This window comes from Tympanuchus pallidicinctus, unplaced genomic scaffold, assembly GCF_026119805.1.
Source record: "Tympanuchus pallidicinctus isolate F22 unplaced genomic scaffold, pur_lepc_1.0 scaffold1, whole genome shotgun sequence".
NCBI lineage: Eukaryota > Metazoa > Chordata > Aves > Galliformes > Phasianidae > Tympanuchus > Tympanuchus pallidicinctus.
Genome location: NW_026294618.1, coordinates 17,868,933 through 17,888,363, shown reverse-complemented (window position 1 = coordinate 17,888,363; position 19,431 = coordinate 17,868,933). Strand labels below are relative to the sequence as shown.

Here is a 19,431-nt window from a genome sequence, read left to right as displayed (position 1 = left end):
TCCTCAGTTGGCAGACATGATTTTATCTGCTTTTTTTATTTTGCATTCTATTCTGCCAGTTGACCTGGACCCTTTGTATTCACTCCCTTCCCTCAACCAACCAGCATTTGCTAGAGACAGAGACAGCTGAGAATTTGTTTGGCCGCTCCTATATTGGTCACTTAAGATGATCTCAAAGGAATTCAATTAAGAGGAATGGCATGCAGAATTAATTATTGATAACACTGCATAACGCTGGACATAATATGCATGCAATACAGGAACTAAGCATATGGTAAAGTCATAATTGAGCTTATAAATCAATTCATTGCTAATCTCCTGTGTAATTACTTTTGTTTGTTTCCCAGGAAGATATTTTAATTAGATTGTTTAAAAGTGATAATGAAATTGAAACCAGTTTTTAGCACTTTGCAGTCATAACATTGGTTACATTGTGGTGCAGATCACAGTTAATACTGAACATGACAGCAGTTACTGCAGGTCACTCTTCCTGCCACAAGCAGCGCCTACCAAAAGTGTCAACTGATCCTTGTCCTTCGCCTCTTCAGTGGACAGGCTACATAAGCTCTGGTTTGAAAAGTCTTACTGCAGGTCAAAAGAAATTGAAAATCATCCCATCTGAAGTTCATGTTCAATTCATCATTTTTGAGTCTGAGGACCTAATTATCAGTGTACTTCATTTTAAATGTATAATCCTTCCATTACACTTATCAGGCCAGGGAAACATTGTGAAATTTCCATCTGGGATATTCTGAAATGTTAGAATAAACTTCTCCTTGGTTTTACAAATTTCTATCGAGCAGGAAGGACATAATTCAAAGAGGCAGTCATATCCTGCCTGAAGAGCTCGAGGAATCAGAGACCACGGCTACTTATTAAAAATTGTCTATAAGGATATCTTTGTAGATGCCATGTGCTAGATAAAGTAAAATTCTGAAACTGATCATAGAACCACTGTGCTACAAATGTGGCAACACATTTTTTTATTTATTTAGAGTAAGATGTGTTAACATCCAGCATGACAAAATTTGTACAAAGTTCACAATTTAAAAATGAAGTCTCACAGCAACTTGTGATTCCACACATTTATAGCAAAATTAAAATGTCAACAAATCCATGCCGTGTAGTACAAAAATAAATCAAACTTCAGTTCCACAGAGAGCACAATAAATAGTTTATACAAAATTCTGTCTTAATAAATGATTACTTAAATTAACTTAGAAATGAATATGAACAATAAGTTATAATAAATAAACTCTGATGACTCACAATAATTTCATATGAAAGGTCAGCATTCTAATATGTGACACTTTTGTGATCCCTATATAATAGTCACAGATAACTTTTGATTTGATATTATGTACCAACATTAGATGAGCAGCAGATTTGTGCTTAAAATCCCTTTCCATTGTACATAGGTGATAACAATAAGAATCCAAAACTGATACTATCTATTACTCTACTGAAAGCATTACTATACTGGCAAAGAAGCTGCAGACACAATGCAGTGGAAAAATGCATATGCCATTATGAACAATGAAAGCCCTAAAAGGAGGCTAGGGCAAAAGTACAATATATATGGCAGAAGGTGAACAACAAGCACCTTGCTTCAGCTCTCAAAAAGGCAATTCTGAGCATGGCAGCTACAACTAATAGCACAACAGAAAAAGGGCACTGTACAGATAAGATACTGCAGAGCCCCAAAGTAATTACATAATCTTTTCCCAGCTAGTTATTAAAGTCCTCGTGGAAAACTGTAAGCTTTTGTACAGTGAATAGTATAAAGTGCCGCTGGGATATACATATATTTATACATATATATATATACCGAGGTTGAGTATTGTATCAGAATATTTGTTGTGAGATCCCTGTAGTCTCCCTTAGCAATATTACTGGATTGGCCATAATGGCTTCCACTATAATTTGTTCTAGTTTAGTGTCACAAGGCTAATGACACAAGAAATTGCACACCTCCGTATGGATATATAGGGCAAGGTAAGTGCAAATAGTCAACTGGCACATTGTGGGGACAATGACCCTGTAAGTCCTGTTCTGCTAAAAATATTTTTATTTTTTACAAAATCCATCTTTTTCATAACAAAATTTTAAAGTACTTTTGTACTTTCTGCATAACATCAAGACATGGAAGGAAAAAGATATGCTATCAAATTTAAATAAATTCGACATCCGTTAAACACAACACATCACCAAATTTACTACTTAAAAAAAGAAAAATGTAGTAATAAAAAGTGGTCTTATGCATACATATAGTGCAGTCATTTTGAAGAAAACAATCAAATCTTGAAGATACAAATAAGTTTTATCTTAAAATGATCCAGTTTAAAGCAAAAAAAAAAGTGCCGAAGTATATTTAGTTACATTAAAAATTTGATTGCATTCATTTTTGCAATAGGTAATAGTAGAACGAATACATAGCATATGTGAATGCTGCAGTAATGACTGTTCTCAACTAAAAGCAAAACATAAATGTTGAAATATTAAAAATGGGATCAAATGCTTGGCCAAACAAAAGGAAAAGTCTTTACTGAACTGCATTCCCAACTACAGAGAGCAGTGAATGCAGTTCAGTAATGCTAACAGAAGCAGACCATTTGTGTTTATCCCAAAACTAAAGATGTGAAAAGGCAATATTAATTTTAAAATATTGTCCTCCATCTTGAATTGGAAATACAGAATTTCTGAAAGATGAACTACATTGCTATAACAGATAATTCAGAGGGGCACTAGCAGTCCAGCAGAGGTAAGAGAATGTTGGCTCCAAAGTTTATTTGAAAATAAAAGCTGAAATCTTCACGTTGTCCACCTCTGATATAGTTCTTTTCATAATGGAAGTTCCCATATTCATACCATGTAATGCTTAGAAGTTAATTAAAAAGTGCTGTTTAAGCTGCTTTGAATCTTCTGTCAAGTTTCCATGGCTTGATGTTGTCTTACAATAAATTACCCATTTTGTATCTTACATCTAATCCATGCCATTTTCTTGGAATTCAAAAAACTCATTTTATTGCCCCCACCACACACCATCTTCCAAAAACAAAAGTCACATAATATTTTCAAGCATTGTTCAAAAATAAAGCATTTTTGCAACCAATTCTTGCTATGAAACAATATGCACACAAAATGTATTTCTTAAATCCCATAAAATCCTCCAACATGAGGCAAAATGATAGTGTTTAAAAAGTGGCTGCAGACCGCAACATTGTCATTCAAAGCTGTTTTTTTTTTTTGTCCATTTCAGTTCAAAATACTAAAACATTTAATCACTAAAGCATTAAAAAGAATTTACACTCTATTTATTTTGATCAGCTTACCTCTTCAGAAATATATATACCCCAAAAATGTGCATACATTAGCAGCTATAAACATTACATGGCATATCACACTATGTCAGCTTATATGAAAACGTACAAAATGTGAATGTATTCAAAAAACTATTCTGCAGTTACTATCTTTAAAGCAAGACATAAAATCATTATGAAGTCTTGTAAGCATAACACTGTTTCAAACAGAAATAAATATATAACACTTTCTGGTAAATTACAGCAGCAAAAAACAAGAGGCATCCTTTTTTTAAGCAAGACTTTCACCACTATAGCAGCTGTTCAGACCTGAATTCCTCTCACAGCCTGCTTTATATTTTCCAGTAGGGCTTTATTTTCTGGACTCTGATAACGATCTTGATTTGTATACATGTCCGTCAAAGTGGTCACGTAAGCATCAAAATTTTGTTCATTGATTGGTTCCTACGAGATATTAAATAGTAGTTCATATACAACTTTTATTTTCTTAATTGTATATTCATTTAAGCATAACATATTATCAAGGCATAACTGCCACCATTTTTTATAATATTTAAAATGCCTATTTAGTTCTTACTTAATTTTTTTTACAGGATACACCGGAACAGGCCCTCCATGTCTTTGTTAGCAGTTAAATGTATCTTTATGGTTTCAGTGCTGTTACCACAAATATCCAACTGGTTGATGAAACGTAAACATAAAAAAAGACATCTATTGTATGAAGTGAACTGAAGATCTCCAAATTCCTTAACTTGTGCTCTCAATCACTTACCATATGTGGCAGCTGGATATTAGCTAGACTATGAATTAAAGACTGGCTTAAATTGGCCAATTCATGAAGAAGAGACTCATTTTGCTGTTCAATTACTTTGTTCTCCTCTTCTATCGTCTTCAGGTTGCTCTCCATTGTGGTAATCTAAAATGGACAAATTTGTGTACAATGTAATATAAGGCAAGCTGTTATAAAGCATGTGCTCTTCAAATGGAGCAATCATAGAAATACCAGAGAAAGGAGAAAAATATCTATTATTGAAACCAAAAAGGGTCTGAAATTCTTATCATTGTTAAACGCATCTTTTTACAAGTGCAAGTGAATGGCTTGGTTTTTTTTAATATTGGCAATAATGAATGAAGTTGGATTTAGTTTTACTGTTTTTGAGATTTTCTTTTTGCACTGAAGGGCATTAAGAAGAACCTTAGTTCTGCAAATTCACCCGTGTGATTTAACAGTTTCACTCCTACAAGCCTAGTTGTCAGTGGTACATTTCTAATATTTTTCGCAATACGTATATTGCTAGTAAAGCATGCACAGCTCCATGTCAATGTTGTCAGTTTTTTGTAATTATATATATATTTTTTCTATCCAAATTCATAGGGCTGCTTTTGAAAGCTGACCAATGTACGGTATTGCAACTGAGTGTGCTGCTGGTGTCCCCAGGTGACAAGACACAAGACAGCTGCAGCCTTATGTTGTGCTCGAGCTAAAAATCATTGTGGAGGCAACTTACCCAAGCTGATGCAGAGCACAGTACTAACAAAGTTGTAAGGATTTCAGATGAGCACTGGCTCATGTTCAGCTATCAAGAGCACATTCAGAGCTCAGTTGTACCTATTTACACTTTTCTTTGTAGACCTGTCCTAACTTTCCACACTGGATGACAACTGTTAACAGCTATTACAAACTGTGCAGCGTGTGTTCGTCTGTGTAGGTTAAAATAGAGAATGGAAAAAGAAGCCAGAGGAATAGAAAAATGCTAAAGAACACAAAGTTTTTAATTATCAGAATGAGCTTAATTTATTTCTACTTTGCTATAATGGAAAGGATGGAATTTAAACCCACTCTTGGGAACCTGCATTAGCAGGGGAGTAGGACCTCTAGATAATCTCCAGAGGTCCCTTCCAACCCCTGTAATTACTCTTCTGTAATTCTGTGGTTCTGTAAATACTGAGCTGAAGTGTCTGAGCAGTAACAGCCATGAGAAAGGGAAATTTTAGGTAACAGCTGGCACAATCAGATTGTTGTTTTATTCCAGACCCAGAGGTTAAGTCTGCTTATGGAAATACAGCCAGTTAGTTTACAGACTTAACTTTGACAAGTGTGCAACTTTGACATGTGGCAACAGACAAAACAATCTTTAGGTGGATCTGATTTTGATTACACTTGTATATATAGCAATTAATCCATGCTGTCAGTATTGCAGGAGTTTGATCTGTCACAATTAATTGATTATTAGCTACTCCTACAACACAGTATAGCAGGCAAATTCAGTTTTATATTAGAGACCAATATGAACAGCCTGATGTCAATGAAAGCTAGTTAAGTATGGCATGATGCTGCTGTCTCACAGTAATTTAAATACCTAGAAAATCTATTAAAAATTATAATTGAGTATTGCCACCTAAATAGATTTTTTTTCCCTTGGGCTGTGTCATGGGAGATGCTGACAATTTGAAAATTAATTACTTGCAGATTTTTCTTTCCCTATCTTATGTTCATGTGTTTCTACTCCTCTCATACTTTTGGTCTGCAAGTTAAAAATCAAACAAATTTACTAGAATATCTTAAATTAAAAATGTTTTGTTCCAAGTCTTATGCAAAAATGCAGCTGGTGTAGGAAAGTGTTATTAGTGTCCCAAATGAGATAAAGTCTGTAATACAACTTCCCACTGTTTTAAATATGAAATATTCTATGTGGAAGAGAAGTCCTTGTTGTAGGAAAAACTTTCATTGGCATGTAAAATCATACAGTATTCAAGATCTCAAGAAACACGACTTATGCTATTTATGGTGTTCATAAAATTAACACTATTTTCTCATTGTATATACTTCTGTGAAGCTTTACTGATATCTAGATGATTTTCTAAAGATTTATCAGTAAATATTTTGTCATGCTTAATATAATTTCAGTGTTCTAAAAAGAGGGAACTGTTGACTTGGATATAATCTTAATAGATTGACAGTGACTGTGATGTAACTGTGTTGGAAATGTCTTCAGGAGAGTGTCGTAACTCTTAATTGAAGCCTCATGTAAGTAAAAGAAAAGAAAAGGTAGCTTAGAACCTTCCAGTTTCAAAACTCACTAACAAATTCTGCCAATGTTGTATTTATAGATTTCCTGCCACTGAGTAGTCTTCTTGCCCTCTTTTTTTTCCTATTTGATCACATTAGAAAATTGTAAAACATCCATAAAATCCTATCAAGATGAAATAATGGCAGAGAACCCTGAATAAAACTGAATTGAGGTTTCAATACCAATTCTGCTACTATTTGGAAGTCAAACAAAAACACGCTGAAAGGCCACATTCTTTCTCTATTTTTGAGTATACAAGACGAGGACAATGGAGACTGTATACTTCTCTACAAGCAATAGGCAAAGAAGTAGCAGGGAACAGCCATCTCTACTTCCATTAGGTAGGATCAGCGTGACTTTAATTATTACCATCATGGGAGTAAAGGCTGAAAAATACTGGGAATGGCAGTAAAGCTCTCTGTAGCTCTCTGTACTCAAATCATGGGAATAAAACAGCACCAAAAACTATGCTGGACTGTGGAAAATGTCAGGGAAGGAATTCAATTTATTTCCTTCCTCTGCCTTTTCCATCCAGCATTAGGACTGAAAAGTGAGAATAAAGTGAGGTTTTAACATCAGTTTCCCCATGTTTTCAACAGATTTATAGGGAACCTGAAAGGAACTAAGCTGGATCTGTGAAACCACTCTTGCTGCCAAGAGCTGCTCTACGTGATGAAGTGCAATAGGTACTCCTTTCCATATCTAAGTTTCCTTTGTAAAACAAACCTGAAAAAAGCCACATTGTTCATTTGGGCTCCTTCACCTTGTGACTTCTTATGTTAATGACTATGATCTAACCTAATAATTTAACTACTATTAGAAATGTATATGTAGCTTTCTTTATCAAGGGGAAATACAAAGCTGACAGGTCATGCTTTTGTCATTGTTTTTGAAAGTATAATTAGCTAGGGCTCTTTTTTTTAATGGTGGTAATTGATGTGGAAATTGCATTCTGAATATTGTTTTCTGATTTTATAAATGGCTCACATATTAGTATGTGAGGAATACAAAAACACTACAATATATTTCCCGTATTTCTTTTAATCAGTCATGTAGGAAAAGCAGCTGAATTTAGGGCTTCATAAAACTGTTACCTGAGTTCTGAGTTTAATCATGTCAGCTTCCATCTGGGAGTTGGATTCATTTAGTTCTTTGATTTCTTCATCTAACTGTTTAATTTCTTCATCATTTTCTATACCTATGCGATATAAAAAGAAAAGATGTATTAAAATACAAAGCTTTAAATCAGAGTTCAGCAAATTAATTACTTCCATATTTGAAATATAATTTACTTCAAGTAAAAGTTTTAGAGAAAAAAATATAGAAGAAGGAAATGCTCTTCAAATTTGTGTTCTGCAGTTAAAATGTTAAATATATTTTCCACAGCTTTTAAATCAGCAATAATTTTCCAGCCCGTGTTATGAAAATGCCTGGAGAATCAGTATGTCACAACTTTCTTTTTATACACACTGATTTTAACACTGCATTAAAAGAAAGGCACCTGTAACAACAAATTCTGCTCCACATCTTATTTAACTTATTTGAAGGACTATCCTAATTTATAGATATTCTGAAGGAAAGAAAATATCTTAACATGATCATCTTTCCATAGCACAATGCTGTCAAAATCATTTCCCAACACAGTAAAATTTTGTTGATGCATTAGGATATACTGCGATTCTGCTGTTGCTTTTAATATTTGCATGGTTCAGAAGAGTGTTATGTAATGATATTCAGGGCTATTTGCAAAATGGAAATGATTTTTTACTTTTATGGCTTAAATATTTAAAGAACTGGTACCTATTTCTTTAAGAATTCAGAGATGAATAAACTCTGTAGTTTTATTTATTCATTTAATTATCATAGCAAAGCATATAACAATTCTAGGAAGAAATGTGTCTGGTTTTGCTAACGTCGTAAGTCCTAAAACTAGAGAATTTGTGTTCCCATTGGCTTGCTCTTACACATCTTTTCCCACTATCCCTCACTACAACAGGAAGAATGCTTGTGTCTCTGTAAGCATCCCAAATGTCTGTATCCCATTCCTGAAGGCTTTCCTCATGGATAAGGCATGTGGTAGAGAAAATTACACCCAGACCTTTACCTCCCTGAATAGTAGCAACTGAACCAACACATTCTCTAGCTGTGCTGGCAATGTGGGTTGCAAAGGCTCTTCAGAAAGCTTTTTCTATAAATGCTTTTTGGCTCTGAAATACATTTTATGGCAGCATTTAAGAAGGCAGCATATTAAGCATGGACAGTCACAGATGAAGCGACTATGTCAAGTTCTCCAAGAAGAATTAGGACTTAGGTACCTCCCAGACAAGACATTTATGCACTACCTATCTGAAGCCCCTACAGTTTGCTTTATTTGCACTTCAGGTACTAAGGTAGCATCTTTACTTTCATTGAAGGTACTTGCATCATCTTTCCTGCAACTCAAATTTCCCAGGAAAGACTGCAGATCATTGGATACGAAATGGCACGAGAGGTTACAGAACCCCAACTCCAAATCCGAATTCAAAGGACCTCATAAGGACTTGACACCTCTGGAAATAAAGTATTTTCGTCCTTTAAATCCTGCAACAACATAAGGTCACCCATCTGCCTTGGTGAATGAGATATGAATCAGAGGACCAGAAAATTACAGTGGTGTACTCTACTTTGAAATATTTTAGAGTTATTTGAGTGTAACAGCCCAGGCTGACTCACTCCACTGTTGGCTCAGATTTCCACAGCACAAAGCCCAGTTTAAATTCTACTGACCTTGAATTCCCAGTTTATACGAAGGTTTACACACAGAGAAAAAAGAGTCCATAGGTACAACTTTAGCTACCAATGAAATATTGTATTAAAAGGTAATGATTAAAAATTTACCATTACTGGCCCGCTGCTTTATTGTTAGCATTTGTTCTCCAGACAGCTTTGCTTTCTTCATTGCTGAAGTAGCTCTGGGACATCCTGATAAACTGTGAACATTAAAAATCTTATTAATTTTGATAGATATTTGAAAATAAATCTTTAATCCAAAGCTGTGACAGAAAACAGTATTAGAGATAAAGTTTATTGTCATTGCCCAGTACTGAAAGAGTGTGCTAGTCTAAAAAAAAAAAAAAGAAATTAAAAAGTCTTACCAGTAGTTATTTCCTGATTTTATTCTTCCATATAATTTCTTTTTGTGTAAACTCTAACATAAAAGTCAGATATATCATGTAAAGATATAAGCCAAGGAATAACAGTCCAATTTTCTAATGCTCTTCTTCAAAATTTTTATTTAAAAGTAGTTACTCCTCCACTCCAAATTCACATGATACCTCTCTGAACTTCCACCCATGTTAATTAATAGTCAAACATTTAATTAATTGATGTGCATCAAAACAATTAACCCTTACAGACTATGCTTCTCTTAGTGAATATAGTGTACTGAGCTCAGTAAATTGCTCTTCGACTGCTTCTTAAAAAAAAACAGTATCACTTTTCTGTTGAAGCATAAGAAATGACCCAAATGTTCCCATAAAAATGACTTTCCTTAGAATATGAATCTCTTAAAATGTATATTTGATACACTTACAGATCGAGACTCAGATACTGCTTGTCTCTCATGTTGTCAAAACTTTTAACTTTTAATTACATCACACAAAATAATTTGATGTCAAATGCAATCTCAGCAGATTTTGTTATGGGAAACGCTCACTATTTTTATGTAATTATATACATCAAGCAGTCTGTTCTTTGTAAGTCACATCCTTAATGCATATCACAAGTAAGATTAAATATATATTCAATCTGATTGAAACTTCTGAAACTTACTAAACAATTCTATACTCCTTCAGGACTCATGATTTTATAAACACTAGAATTGAAAAATGTTACACACATGTCACTGCCTCCTGATAATATCTCTGCAATATGGAGCAGGTTTCTGCGAAAGATATCTTTGAGTAAAAGCATTTACTTAGGTACAAGACCCAACTTCCCATACAAAAAAAAATTAAGTACAATACGTAATTATTTAGAATTTTTCTTTAAAAAGCCTGGGCTACCATTATCAAGTGCAGGCATTTAGAAAAGGCAATTTTCCCAGAAAAATGTTTAAAAATTAAATTTATTTCCTCAGAAGAAAAATCGGTGTTCAACATCCAGACTTGTTTCTGAGAAGATACATAATAAAACAACCCTGGCAGTATCAAGAAAGCGCATGACCTAATACCTTTTCACTATTGCCTAAGTAGTAGGATAACAGTATTCCAAGCTCTACTCCAGACTCAATGCTTGACCACATAAAAACCCTCCTCTTAAAGTGACAATGGGAGTGCTGGGGAAGATTAAAGAGAAGGAGGTTGTGTATTTTGGGAAAAACAAACAAACAAACATCAGTGCAGGGAAAGGAATTAAAGATAACAACAGTATGTGCATTGCAACAATTACATTAGTTTACTCTTATCTTGCTCCTTAGCCTTTTCCTCTCCAAAACCTTTAATAGCTGTTCAACCAGGGAACTCCTTAAAATGAAATTCTCTCTGAAAATAGCCCATAAGTAAAGCTATTCCAACGCTACACAGAATTGGATGCTAGAATTGCATGTATCTGAAACCCCAAAATAACAAAACAAAGTGTAATCACAAGCAGCAGAAATTGATATTGTGTGCCTTCATCCAAGGTTTTGTTCCTCATTAGTCATCTAATATAACAGATGGAAGAGAGCTTTAACTAAAAGGGCTTCTTTCAATGATAGTGCCCAAACCACTGACTACAGCCAATTTCTTCTTTTGACCTCCCTACCCCTTATGCACACAGTTTTAACACATACACCACAGTACTTCTATGATTACCTTTAGCTTGTTAGGTTATTGTTTTTAGAAGTCATGAATGAACAGAATCTCCTGGCTTTTCCTGCAGCTTTGATTAATTTAAGGGAGCATTTTATACTCCTAAAGGCACCAAACTCAACACACAGAAAGTTGTCAAATTCAGACCATGCCATCAACCTCCTCTGCAGGTCTTTATTGGCAAACCTGTCTCCCCATTAGCTCCATACTGTATTGTAACTGGTAAGTTCCCTTTCCAGGCACTTATAATTTTAATGAAGCAGTGATTAAGTTAGTAGTCTAAATTAGCAGACTGAGTTCTATTAAAGCATATTTAACTTGGCTACATTCTTCAGAAATGCACAAGACAAAGATATCAATATGCATCCTCTTTGCTCTGCTATTAATGAAGGTATCTATAAATACTTTCATAGAATCATAGAGCTTTAAATCATAAAACAATAAATTAGAGTTCTGATGACAAGTTTCCACTCTGCAAGGACATCCTAACACTTCCTTTCTACCTTCCAGTACCTGAAGGGGAAAGTAGTGGAGGGACTATTTATACGGGCAGGTAGTGACTAGTTGAGGAAAATGGACGAGGGGAGATTTAGACTAGGTATCAGGAAGAAATTCTTTACTGTGAGAGTGGTGAGACACTGCAACAGGTTGCCAGGTTATGGATGTCCCTTCCCTGGAAGCATTCAGGCCAGGCTGGATGGGGCCTTGAGGAACCTGGTCCAGAGGGAGGTGTCCCTGCCTATAGCAGGGGGTTGGAACTAGAACATCTTAAAGATCCTGTCCAACCCAAACCATTCTTTGATTCTATGATTCTTGACTGCACTTTCATATACAGTTAATTACTTGCTTTTTTTCTAAGATGAGAATAACCAAACAAGGACAGGACATATGGAAGGTAAGATGAGAAAAATGGGCAAGTCAGCATTACACCAGAAGTGGAATGCTGTACAACAAATGAACATCACAGAGGTATACAGTTAACTAAAAGCTTCAGTTGAGGTCCTAGTGAAACTGAGAGCAGCTCCAGATTTCTAGAAAATTGAAGACATAATACAAATGGTGGAGGAAAAAAAAGCATAGGTATGATCTTTTTTTTTGTCTCAAATATCCTTAGACTTTATTATACACAAGTAAATTCCATTTCAGTTCTTTAAGAATGTACTGGTTTTAGAGCTAATTTTCTTCATAGTAGTTAGCCCTACTATGCTAGCTATACACTACGCTTTGGATATGTAATGAAAAACACATTAGTGACAATAACACACTGATGCTTTAGTTCTTGTTGAGCAGTACTTTCACAGAGCCAAGGACTTTCCTGCTTCTCACATTACTCTGCCTGTGAGTAGCTAGGGGTGTGCCAAGTGGCTGCGAGAGGACAGAAGCAGGACAGCTGACTCTAACTGGGCAAAGTTATATTTCATATCATATGACATCACGCATAGCAATGAAATCGGGAAGAAGAGAAGAAAAAGGTGTGTTCTGGCATTATGGCACTGCCTTTCCAAGTAACCATTATGTGTGAAGAGCTCTGCTTTCCTGGAAAGGGCAGAATATCTGCCTGCTGATGGGAATTAGAGAATTAATTTGTTGTTTTGTTTTGTTCTGCTTGTGCATGCAGATTTTGCTTTACCTAGTAAATTTTCTTTATCTCAACCCATAAGGTTTTTCAAATTTATTTGCCTTTTCAGTTCTTTTGCTCATCCTATTGTGGAGGGAGTGAGTGGCTGTGTTGATATAGCTCTCTATTGGCTCTAAATCTCAACAAAGATTTAAGGAAAATAAGTCACATATACCTGAAAAATAAAAAATAAAATATAAAGACCAAGACAAACAAGCTAGCTAGTAATTCTGATAAGGATACTATCAATTTTAAAGCCTGTCACAGATTTTTCTGCTGCAAGTCAAATTACTGTGTAAGTGTATTCTTGCTTTGGTTTGTTTTTTGGATTTTAAACAAACCTTCCACTGACTAGTACACAAAAGTCTAGAGCTTGTTCATTCCAGTAAAGAACTCATAAAATTAATCACCATTATCTCACTTGCCACTGCCACTATTCTCATTATTCTTATACACATGAAAAATAATGCAAAATAAAATACAAGCATAGTTGAGCTTTTTTTTGTCTATTAAAAATGAATAAGGCTTTCTAACAACATGCTGGGAGTATGGTATAATAAACAGTCTACACATAACAAGGCATCATTTATCTCTGTTTGACTGTGGATGCCCCAGGGCTTGAAGCTCCAGCATTTCAGGTGGAGCTGTGAGAAGTGCAATACTCAACTCCTGTCTCCCTCCGAATTCCTGATTCAGCAGGAGCTGAGATTCTGCTGGTGGTCATCAGCAACTTGTCTCCTTGAGATGCCATACTTCTTGGCTCTCACTGAGTTTCTACTATCAGTTCTTTAATTTGAGAAAGAAAAGTGCAGTGTGGTATATAATCTTTGAAAGTGAGCCACTGCAACAATTTACAGAAAACCTGTGAATAAGTGAATTAAACTGTCAAATTAAAGTGACCTGGGGTCATGTCCTGCAAACTGCCTGTAAGGTGTGTGCTAAAATTTGAGCAAGCCTCAATTTTTGCTGCTTGGCTGTGTATATCTGACATCGTTTATATCAGAAATTTGCTTTTGTTGGGCATAGGTGCTAGATAGAGAGGTGCATGATTGGAGCATACACATGCAGGTTTTGCTTTACAAGAATGGCACTGTCGATGCAATAGGCATTTCTATACACTATACTCCTGCATCAATTGGGGTCCTTTTTTTCAGGAACACTTTGCAAACAGAGGAATGCAGAGGTAAAGTACAAGTAGCCCCACAATCCACAAAATAAGCCCAATCCATACAGAGTTACATTTGCATTTGGCCCAACTTTAATGAAGAGTAGCGATTTACAGAAACCCAGTCATCTAAGACGTATGCAGAAAGACTACATGCAAAAATTAGGATAAAGTGCATATGGTCACTGCATTGTTTAAGAGTTGAATACAATGTTAAGAATGCATTTTCTTTTTCTTTTTTAGTAGTCTATGCATTGCAACCAATGCACAGTCATATAATCATTAGATTTGAAAAATAAAGTTGAATTGGTCCCAAAATAAAAGAAAAATTACCGGGGAAAAAAGTTTGAAGGAGATTTCTCACTAGTAGTTAGTACACATTTACAAAAAAAGTCTAGTTTAAAACAATGAAACATGGGCTAAAATGCTGAACTGTATCAAGAATATAGTAGTGCTATCTTTGAGGGTACAAGGAAGAAAAGCCATCTGAATGGAGGGATCACTGACCAAGTGGGGGGAGTAATTGCCTGGGTGACTGAATTTAGCTATCACTTTTTTTTTTTTTTGTCTCAGCAGACAGACATAGTCTGGTTGCTCTTCAGGATAAAGGAATTGTACTTTTCCCGTCAAGTGAAGAAAACATTCTCCGAGTAGCAATTTGGGGATGTGGAAAAGTAGGAGACATAGGTCAAAATAAAATGCAGCTTTTGTATTTGGTCTGTGAAGTGCTGAAGTTTACAGAGAAAGAAAGAACAGGAAGTAAAGAAACAAGACGCTTTATCTGGAGTAATAACAAAGTATCCTGAGGGCTAATTTTATAAAATTTATAAACACTTTAAGATTCATTTACAAACACTTATAGATTCACCATCATTGTGGGATTTTTGTTTTGCTGTTTTTTATTTGTTTTGGGGTTTGTTTATTTTTTTGGCCCATTTTTGGTATTTCTGGGGAAAAGTTAAGAAAATGAAACTCTTTTCCTGTTTATTAAAAGTAGCATCATCCATAGAGAGAGTAAAGAAACGAATATGTCCCAGGACCTCTGTTAACTACAGATAGATCCAAAACAAGCCCCAGAGAAAATCCTTTTGAAATGCAGCTAAATACAGATCACAGTGAAAACTACTGCTTCATTTTGCTAATGGAAGAAATCCTACTCTTCTGACTAAGCTCCAGAGCTGTTTGGTAACGTTTGAAGTTCAAGTTAAGAAATCAAACTCAATGATCAAAGTGACCCTTTCCTTGGTTTAATATTAAATCCATGAGACACTCATTCTTTTTTTCTATGTGGAAGAGTACCAGCTGTAGAGATTCCCTTATTTCCATGAGTAAATTCTGCTATTCACCTTAAAGGATGAAATACTCTGAGAACAGCACCAGCAAAGATGAAAGGAACCCTCCGTGGCTGAGCACTCGTTTTTATTTACATTCAAGCATGATTGGCTTCTCCCCAGCTTCTTACTGAACTGGGAAATAAAGGGAGCCCTGGAGTGTCAGTGATGGAGAGGTTCTGCAAACAAGGTAGTTCTGTTTGCTTGGAGATTACCGGGACTTATGTAGGAATCACCTCCCCACCAGCCACACAACACCAGCTGCCTTTGTGCTGAGTTGGAAGAAACCATCTCTTCAGCTCAATTTCATAATTCTTTACGAAGAAAAAAATAATTTCTGATTAATGTAGTGGTTTTTAAACCTTATTCTCTGTTTAAAGCATTTTTGGTGTACTTACAACTCACACCTAAATGCTAGTGTGGAAACTTTCACTTAAGTTTTCAGTCACAAGGGAAAATAAGACTAAAATCCTGATGTGTTAAGTAGCAGTTTCTACAGCAAGATGCTTTACAAAGCTGCTGAGGAAAGTAGCTCAGATTTGATTTTTGTTTAAATAAATATTTGCTTTGGTTCCAGAACTAAAAACACTTAGAATATTACCTAAGTGGCTAGAGAAAAAATACAGCCTGATTAAAAATAAATGTAAACTTCTTCATATCATTTTAACTATAATTGATCATTGTTTCAGAAAGACTTGCTGCAAATAACAACTTTCTTAGTTTGGAGTGGGAGGGTTAAAGTAGTGCTAAAATCTGGTTGGTCAAGCAACACACAGACATCTATAGAGTGAATGGCCATGATACACACAAGCTGAGAGAGATTTTTTTTTGAGTCAATCTCAGAATTCTGGAACTGCAAGAACACTGCTAAAGTTGTCCTTCAGCTGGGCATATTTAGTCCTGTGGCAAATCTACATCAGATTTTGCTAATTTAAGTTGCTTAGTCAGTAGAGGCTCTGTAGATGGGCTTTTCATACAAACAAGTGAGCATTGACCTCTATCATCCCCGAACAGAGAAAGGGTTTTTACTGGCTGCCCAATGATGTAATAACTGTTAAAAATCTTGCATAGCTCTCAAGCAAAAGAGGAAACATTGCAGCACATTACAGGTGTGAAGGTGGCCCTATGAATTATGGGGACAATGAAGGCACTTAACAGAGCACCACTGATGACAGTTTCCCAGAGGTAGGGGCCCAACTCCGGTTAGTGCAAAATTTATCAGTCTCTCTACTGTCCCATTACAGCACATAACAGTACAGCTGATCTGAAGACTGGTGGGTTTACTGGTAAGTCAAATAGTGTTATGAAGGTGAAGACTTGCATATGTGTAACAGGTAAGGTGCATCTCTAGCAACATACCTTTGATTATTTTTTGTGAGTAGCCGAAAAATTTCAAGCAACTTGTTTAGTGACCAAGTCCAGCTAGAAGCACAGTTTCTCTACAAACTTCACCAGAGAGACAGCAGAACTTTGAAGAGGAAAATTTGTCCCACCTGTAATCTAAAAAGCCATGCAGTGATACCTACTTTTTTATGGGCTGTGTCTATAACGAGGACAAACAGGCTTATAACCAGAGAGCTTCTGCTAAGTGCCTGAAATCAAGGAGACGTCACACTGCAAGCACATGTACAAATTACTACCTACTGTCATTAGCCAGCTCTGTGCAGCTAAGTGATTTTTCTTGCTTATATTGTGCAGTCTGCTTTTTCTAATATGAATTTCATATTATTTTCTCCTTGACTTTCCCAAGGTAAATAAGCCTCTTAAGTCCTTCTAGATTACCTCTCTGTTAGGGGTCTATCAGTTTAGTAGACTGTGCATTTGATTAAAATGTTATTCCATCCTTCTTCCGGATTGTAATGAGAAGAGCTGGCAGAACTAGCTGCAGTTTAAGAGCCTAACTCTTTCAAGAACCAGGCTCGGCTTTTAGTCACTTCTGACTTTTGTCAAATTTTAACTGATTTTACTGCAGTCTTTCACAATAGATGTCTGCCTTGGGCTCATTTTTTTCCCAAATGTTATAGGAAAAAAATATTCCTCAGAATTTATTTGTATACAACTGTTTTGTTTACATTGAAGAGGAAGGGTGAAAAACAATAATTCAGTAAATCCTTCTGTTTAAAGTGAGACTTGACGTTTCATGATGTATTTTTCTGAATTTAGAGAAAAATTCTGCTGTCATCATGAAAATGAACATGTATTTGGTGGAATTACCTCTGACAATCTGCCACTGGGACATAAGCAGCATATAGGTGTTAGTATTTGGGTTCCAGATAATTGATTTATTTTGTCTGTATGAAAACTGGGATGCTCTGGGCCTTTAATTACCATCAACCATGTTTAGGGCTGAATGGCACAGATAAGGAGGGTGCTTCTAGGAGCACAGCTCATGAGAGCAGGTGATCTGTTCTGTCAGTGCTCAGGAGAAGCACATTAGAAGATTGATATCTAAACTGCTCAACCAGACGGGACCTGGACATGACCTCAAGCCATGTCCATATGCCATGGCTCAAGCCAAATAACATTCACCCCAACATGGCCTGGGCACCATTTCATTGGTTATCATAGTTCATGGCCACCAAAAACCAGCTTATATAGAGCGGAATTCTTATGTACAGGCACAAATGTCCAAACATGAGATGCTGTATCTTTGGCTCAGTAAAGGTTTCTAGTCTGCTCTACTGCTTGTTTTAAAATAGCATGGGAGCCTGATTTAGCAACTGATGAACAGAAATCCAGATCAGACTATATTGTTTTTAATTTCATATTTTTCTTCTTTTTATATATATTATTATTATATTTAATTGCCACGATCATCTCCTTGACTTCTTAGAAATCTGCTGGCCCATTTGCATGTCTCTCATCCCTCAGTAATGTCATCATGATGACACCTGTCCCTGTTAGTTGTAGTTACTGCCAAACATAGTAAGTTTAACTAATTCTTCTGTGCTGCTAAGATTGTATGAATTCCTCCCACCGAAATGAAACCTAGAGCTTCTAGGAAAAAGTAAGAACTAGAAAGAAGAAAAAAATAAATTAATGGTATTATAAATTAATGGTATAATAAATTAATGGAGATTGAATAGGCACCCAAAACCAAAAACAATAAAAGCTTTTAAAAGGCTGGATGTTAGGACATTAAGAAAAAATTATTCTCTGAAAGAGTGGTTAGGCATTGGAATGGGCTGCCCAGAGAGGTGGCTGAGTCCAGGGAGGTGTTCAAGCAATGTTGTACTGAGGCGAATGGTTTAGCAGCAAAATATTGGTGTACCTTTTCAAGACTCTACTTTGGATTAGCCCATAGTGAACTGTGTTATCAGATTACAATATACGTATCTGACCTCATCTAACTTTACAGCATTTTTCATTCGTTTAATAAAGCTTCTGAGTTTCATCTTTGCACTTATTTTCAAGTATAAGAAATATGTTTTTTTCTTACATCTTTGAGCTTTTATTTCAAATAAGCTTAAGCCAAGGAGCTGACTCTTGCTCTCCACCTAAATTCTAGGCGCTTTCATTTCTCCATGAACTGAAAGGAATATCTAACATATAGTATCTCAGACAACTTAGATCAACGTAAACCCTACTGTCTATTCATGGGCCTTGATTTGCATCAAAAGCTATTTCAGGTCTAAGGCTCTGCAGAACTGACTTTGTTTAAATAACCGCTGCTGTACTCTTTAATAATACAGCTCAATTCTAAGGGTCACATTCACTGAGCTAATGCTAAGTATTTTCTAGCTTTTAAATTCCAAAACTAAGAAATACTAATGGTAAGAGACAAGATGGCTTCAGGCACACAAATGGAAAGTCTCCAACAATTTAGAAATGAATTTGCAGCCACTAGCATATGTTTAGAGATGTGAAGTGTCTGGGTTATAGACCTACTTCCCTTTCAACACTCTGCACACAAACATAGCCCACAGACACACCCTCTGTTGAGATGTTATCCTTTGGACAACGACTCAGGCTACAGCCCTGAGCTCCGAGAGATCTGACCATAGAGGTACTTGCAAGCCTACCCTTCAGTAGTGGAAGTTGATACTAAAGGTTCTTTTAAACAGTGTCTGCTTCTAGCAAACATTTAATGAGAAAAA

At 35.7% G+C, this 19,431-nt stretch overlaps 1 protein-coding gene across 18 annotated transcripts in view; it reads right to left on the bottom strand.

Annotated features, from left to right (window-relative positions):
- Positions 1–966: 966 nt before the first annotated feature.
- The window catches only part of MYT1L (myelin transcription factor 1 like), a 296,204-nt gene continuing 277,739 nt past the window's right edge, over positions 967–19,431 (bottom strand). For 14 of the 18 annotated variants that reach the window (XM_052697138.1, XM_052697109.1, XM_052697148.1 and 11 more), the window contains 4 exons: positions 9,269–9,360; positions 7,480–7,589; positions 4,093–4,236; positions 967–3,764 (listed from right to left, as the gene is read on the bottom strand). In XM_052697138.1, the coding sequence (XP_052553098.1) occupies positions 3,624–3,764; positions 4,093–4,236; positions 7,480–7,589; positions 9,269–9,360 (487 nt within the window). In that variant the 3' untranslated portion in view covers positions 967–3,623. The remainder of the gene's footprint in view (positions 3,765–4,092; positions 4,237–7,479; positions 7,590–9,268; positions 9,361–19,431) is intronic. The other 4 variants (XM_052697168.1, XM_052697250.1, XM_052697213.1 and 1 more) reach the window with 1 other exon arrangement.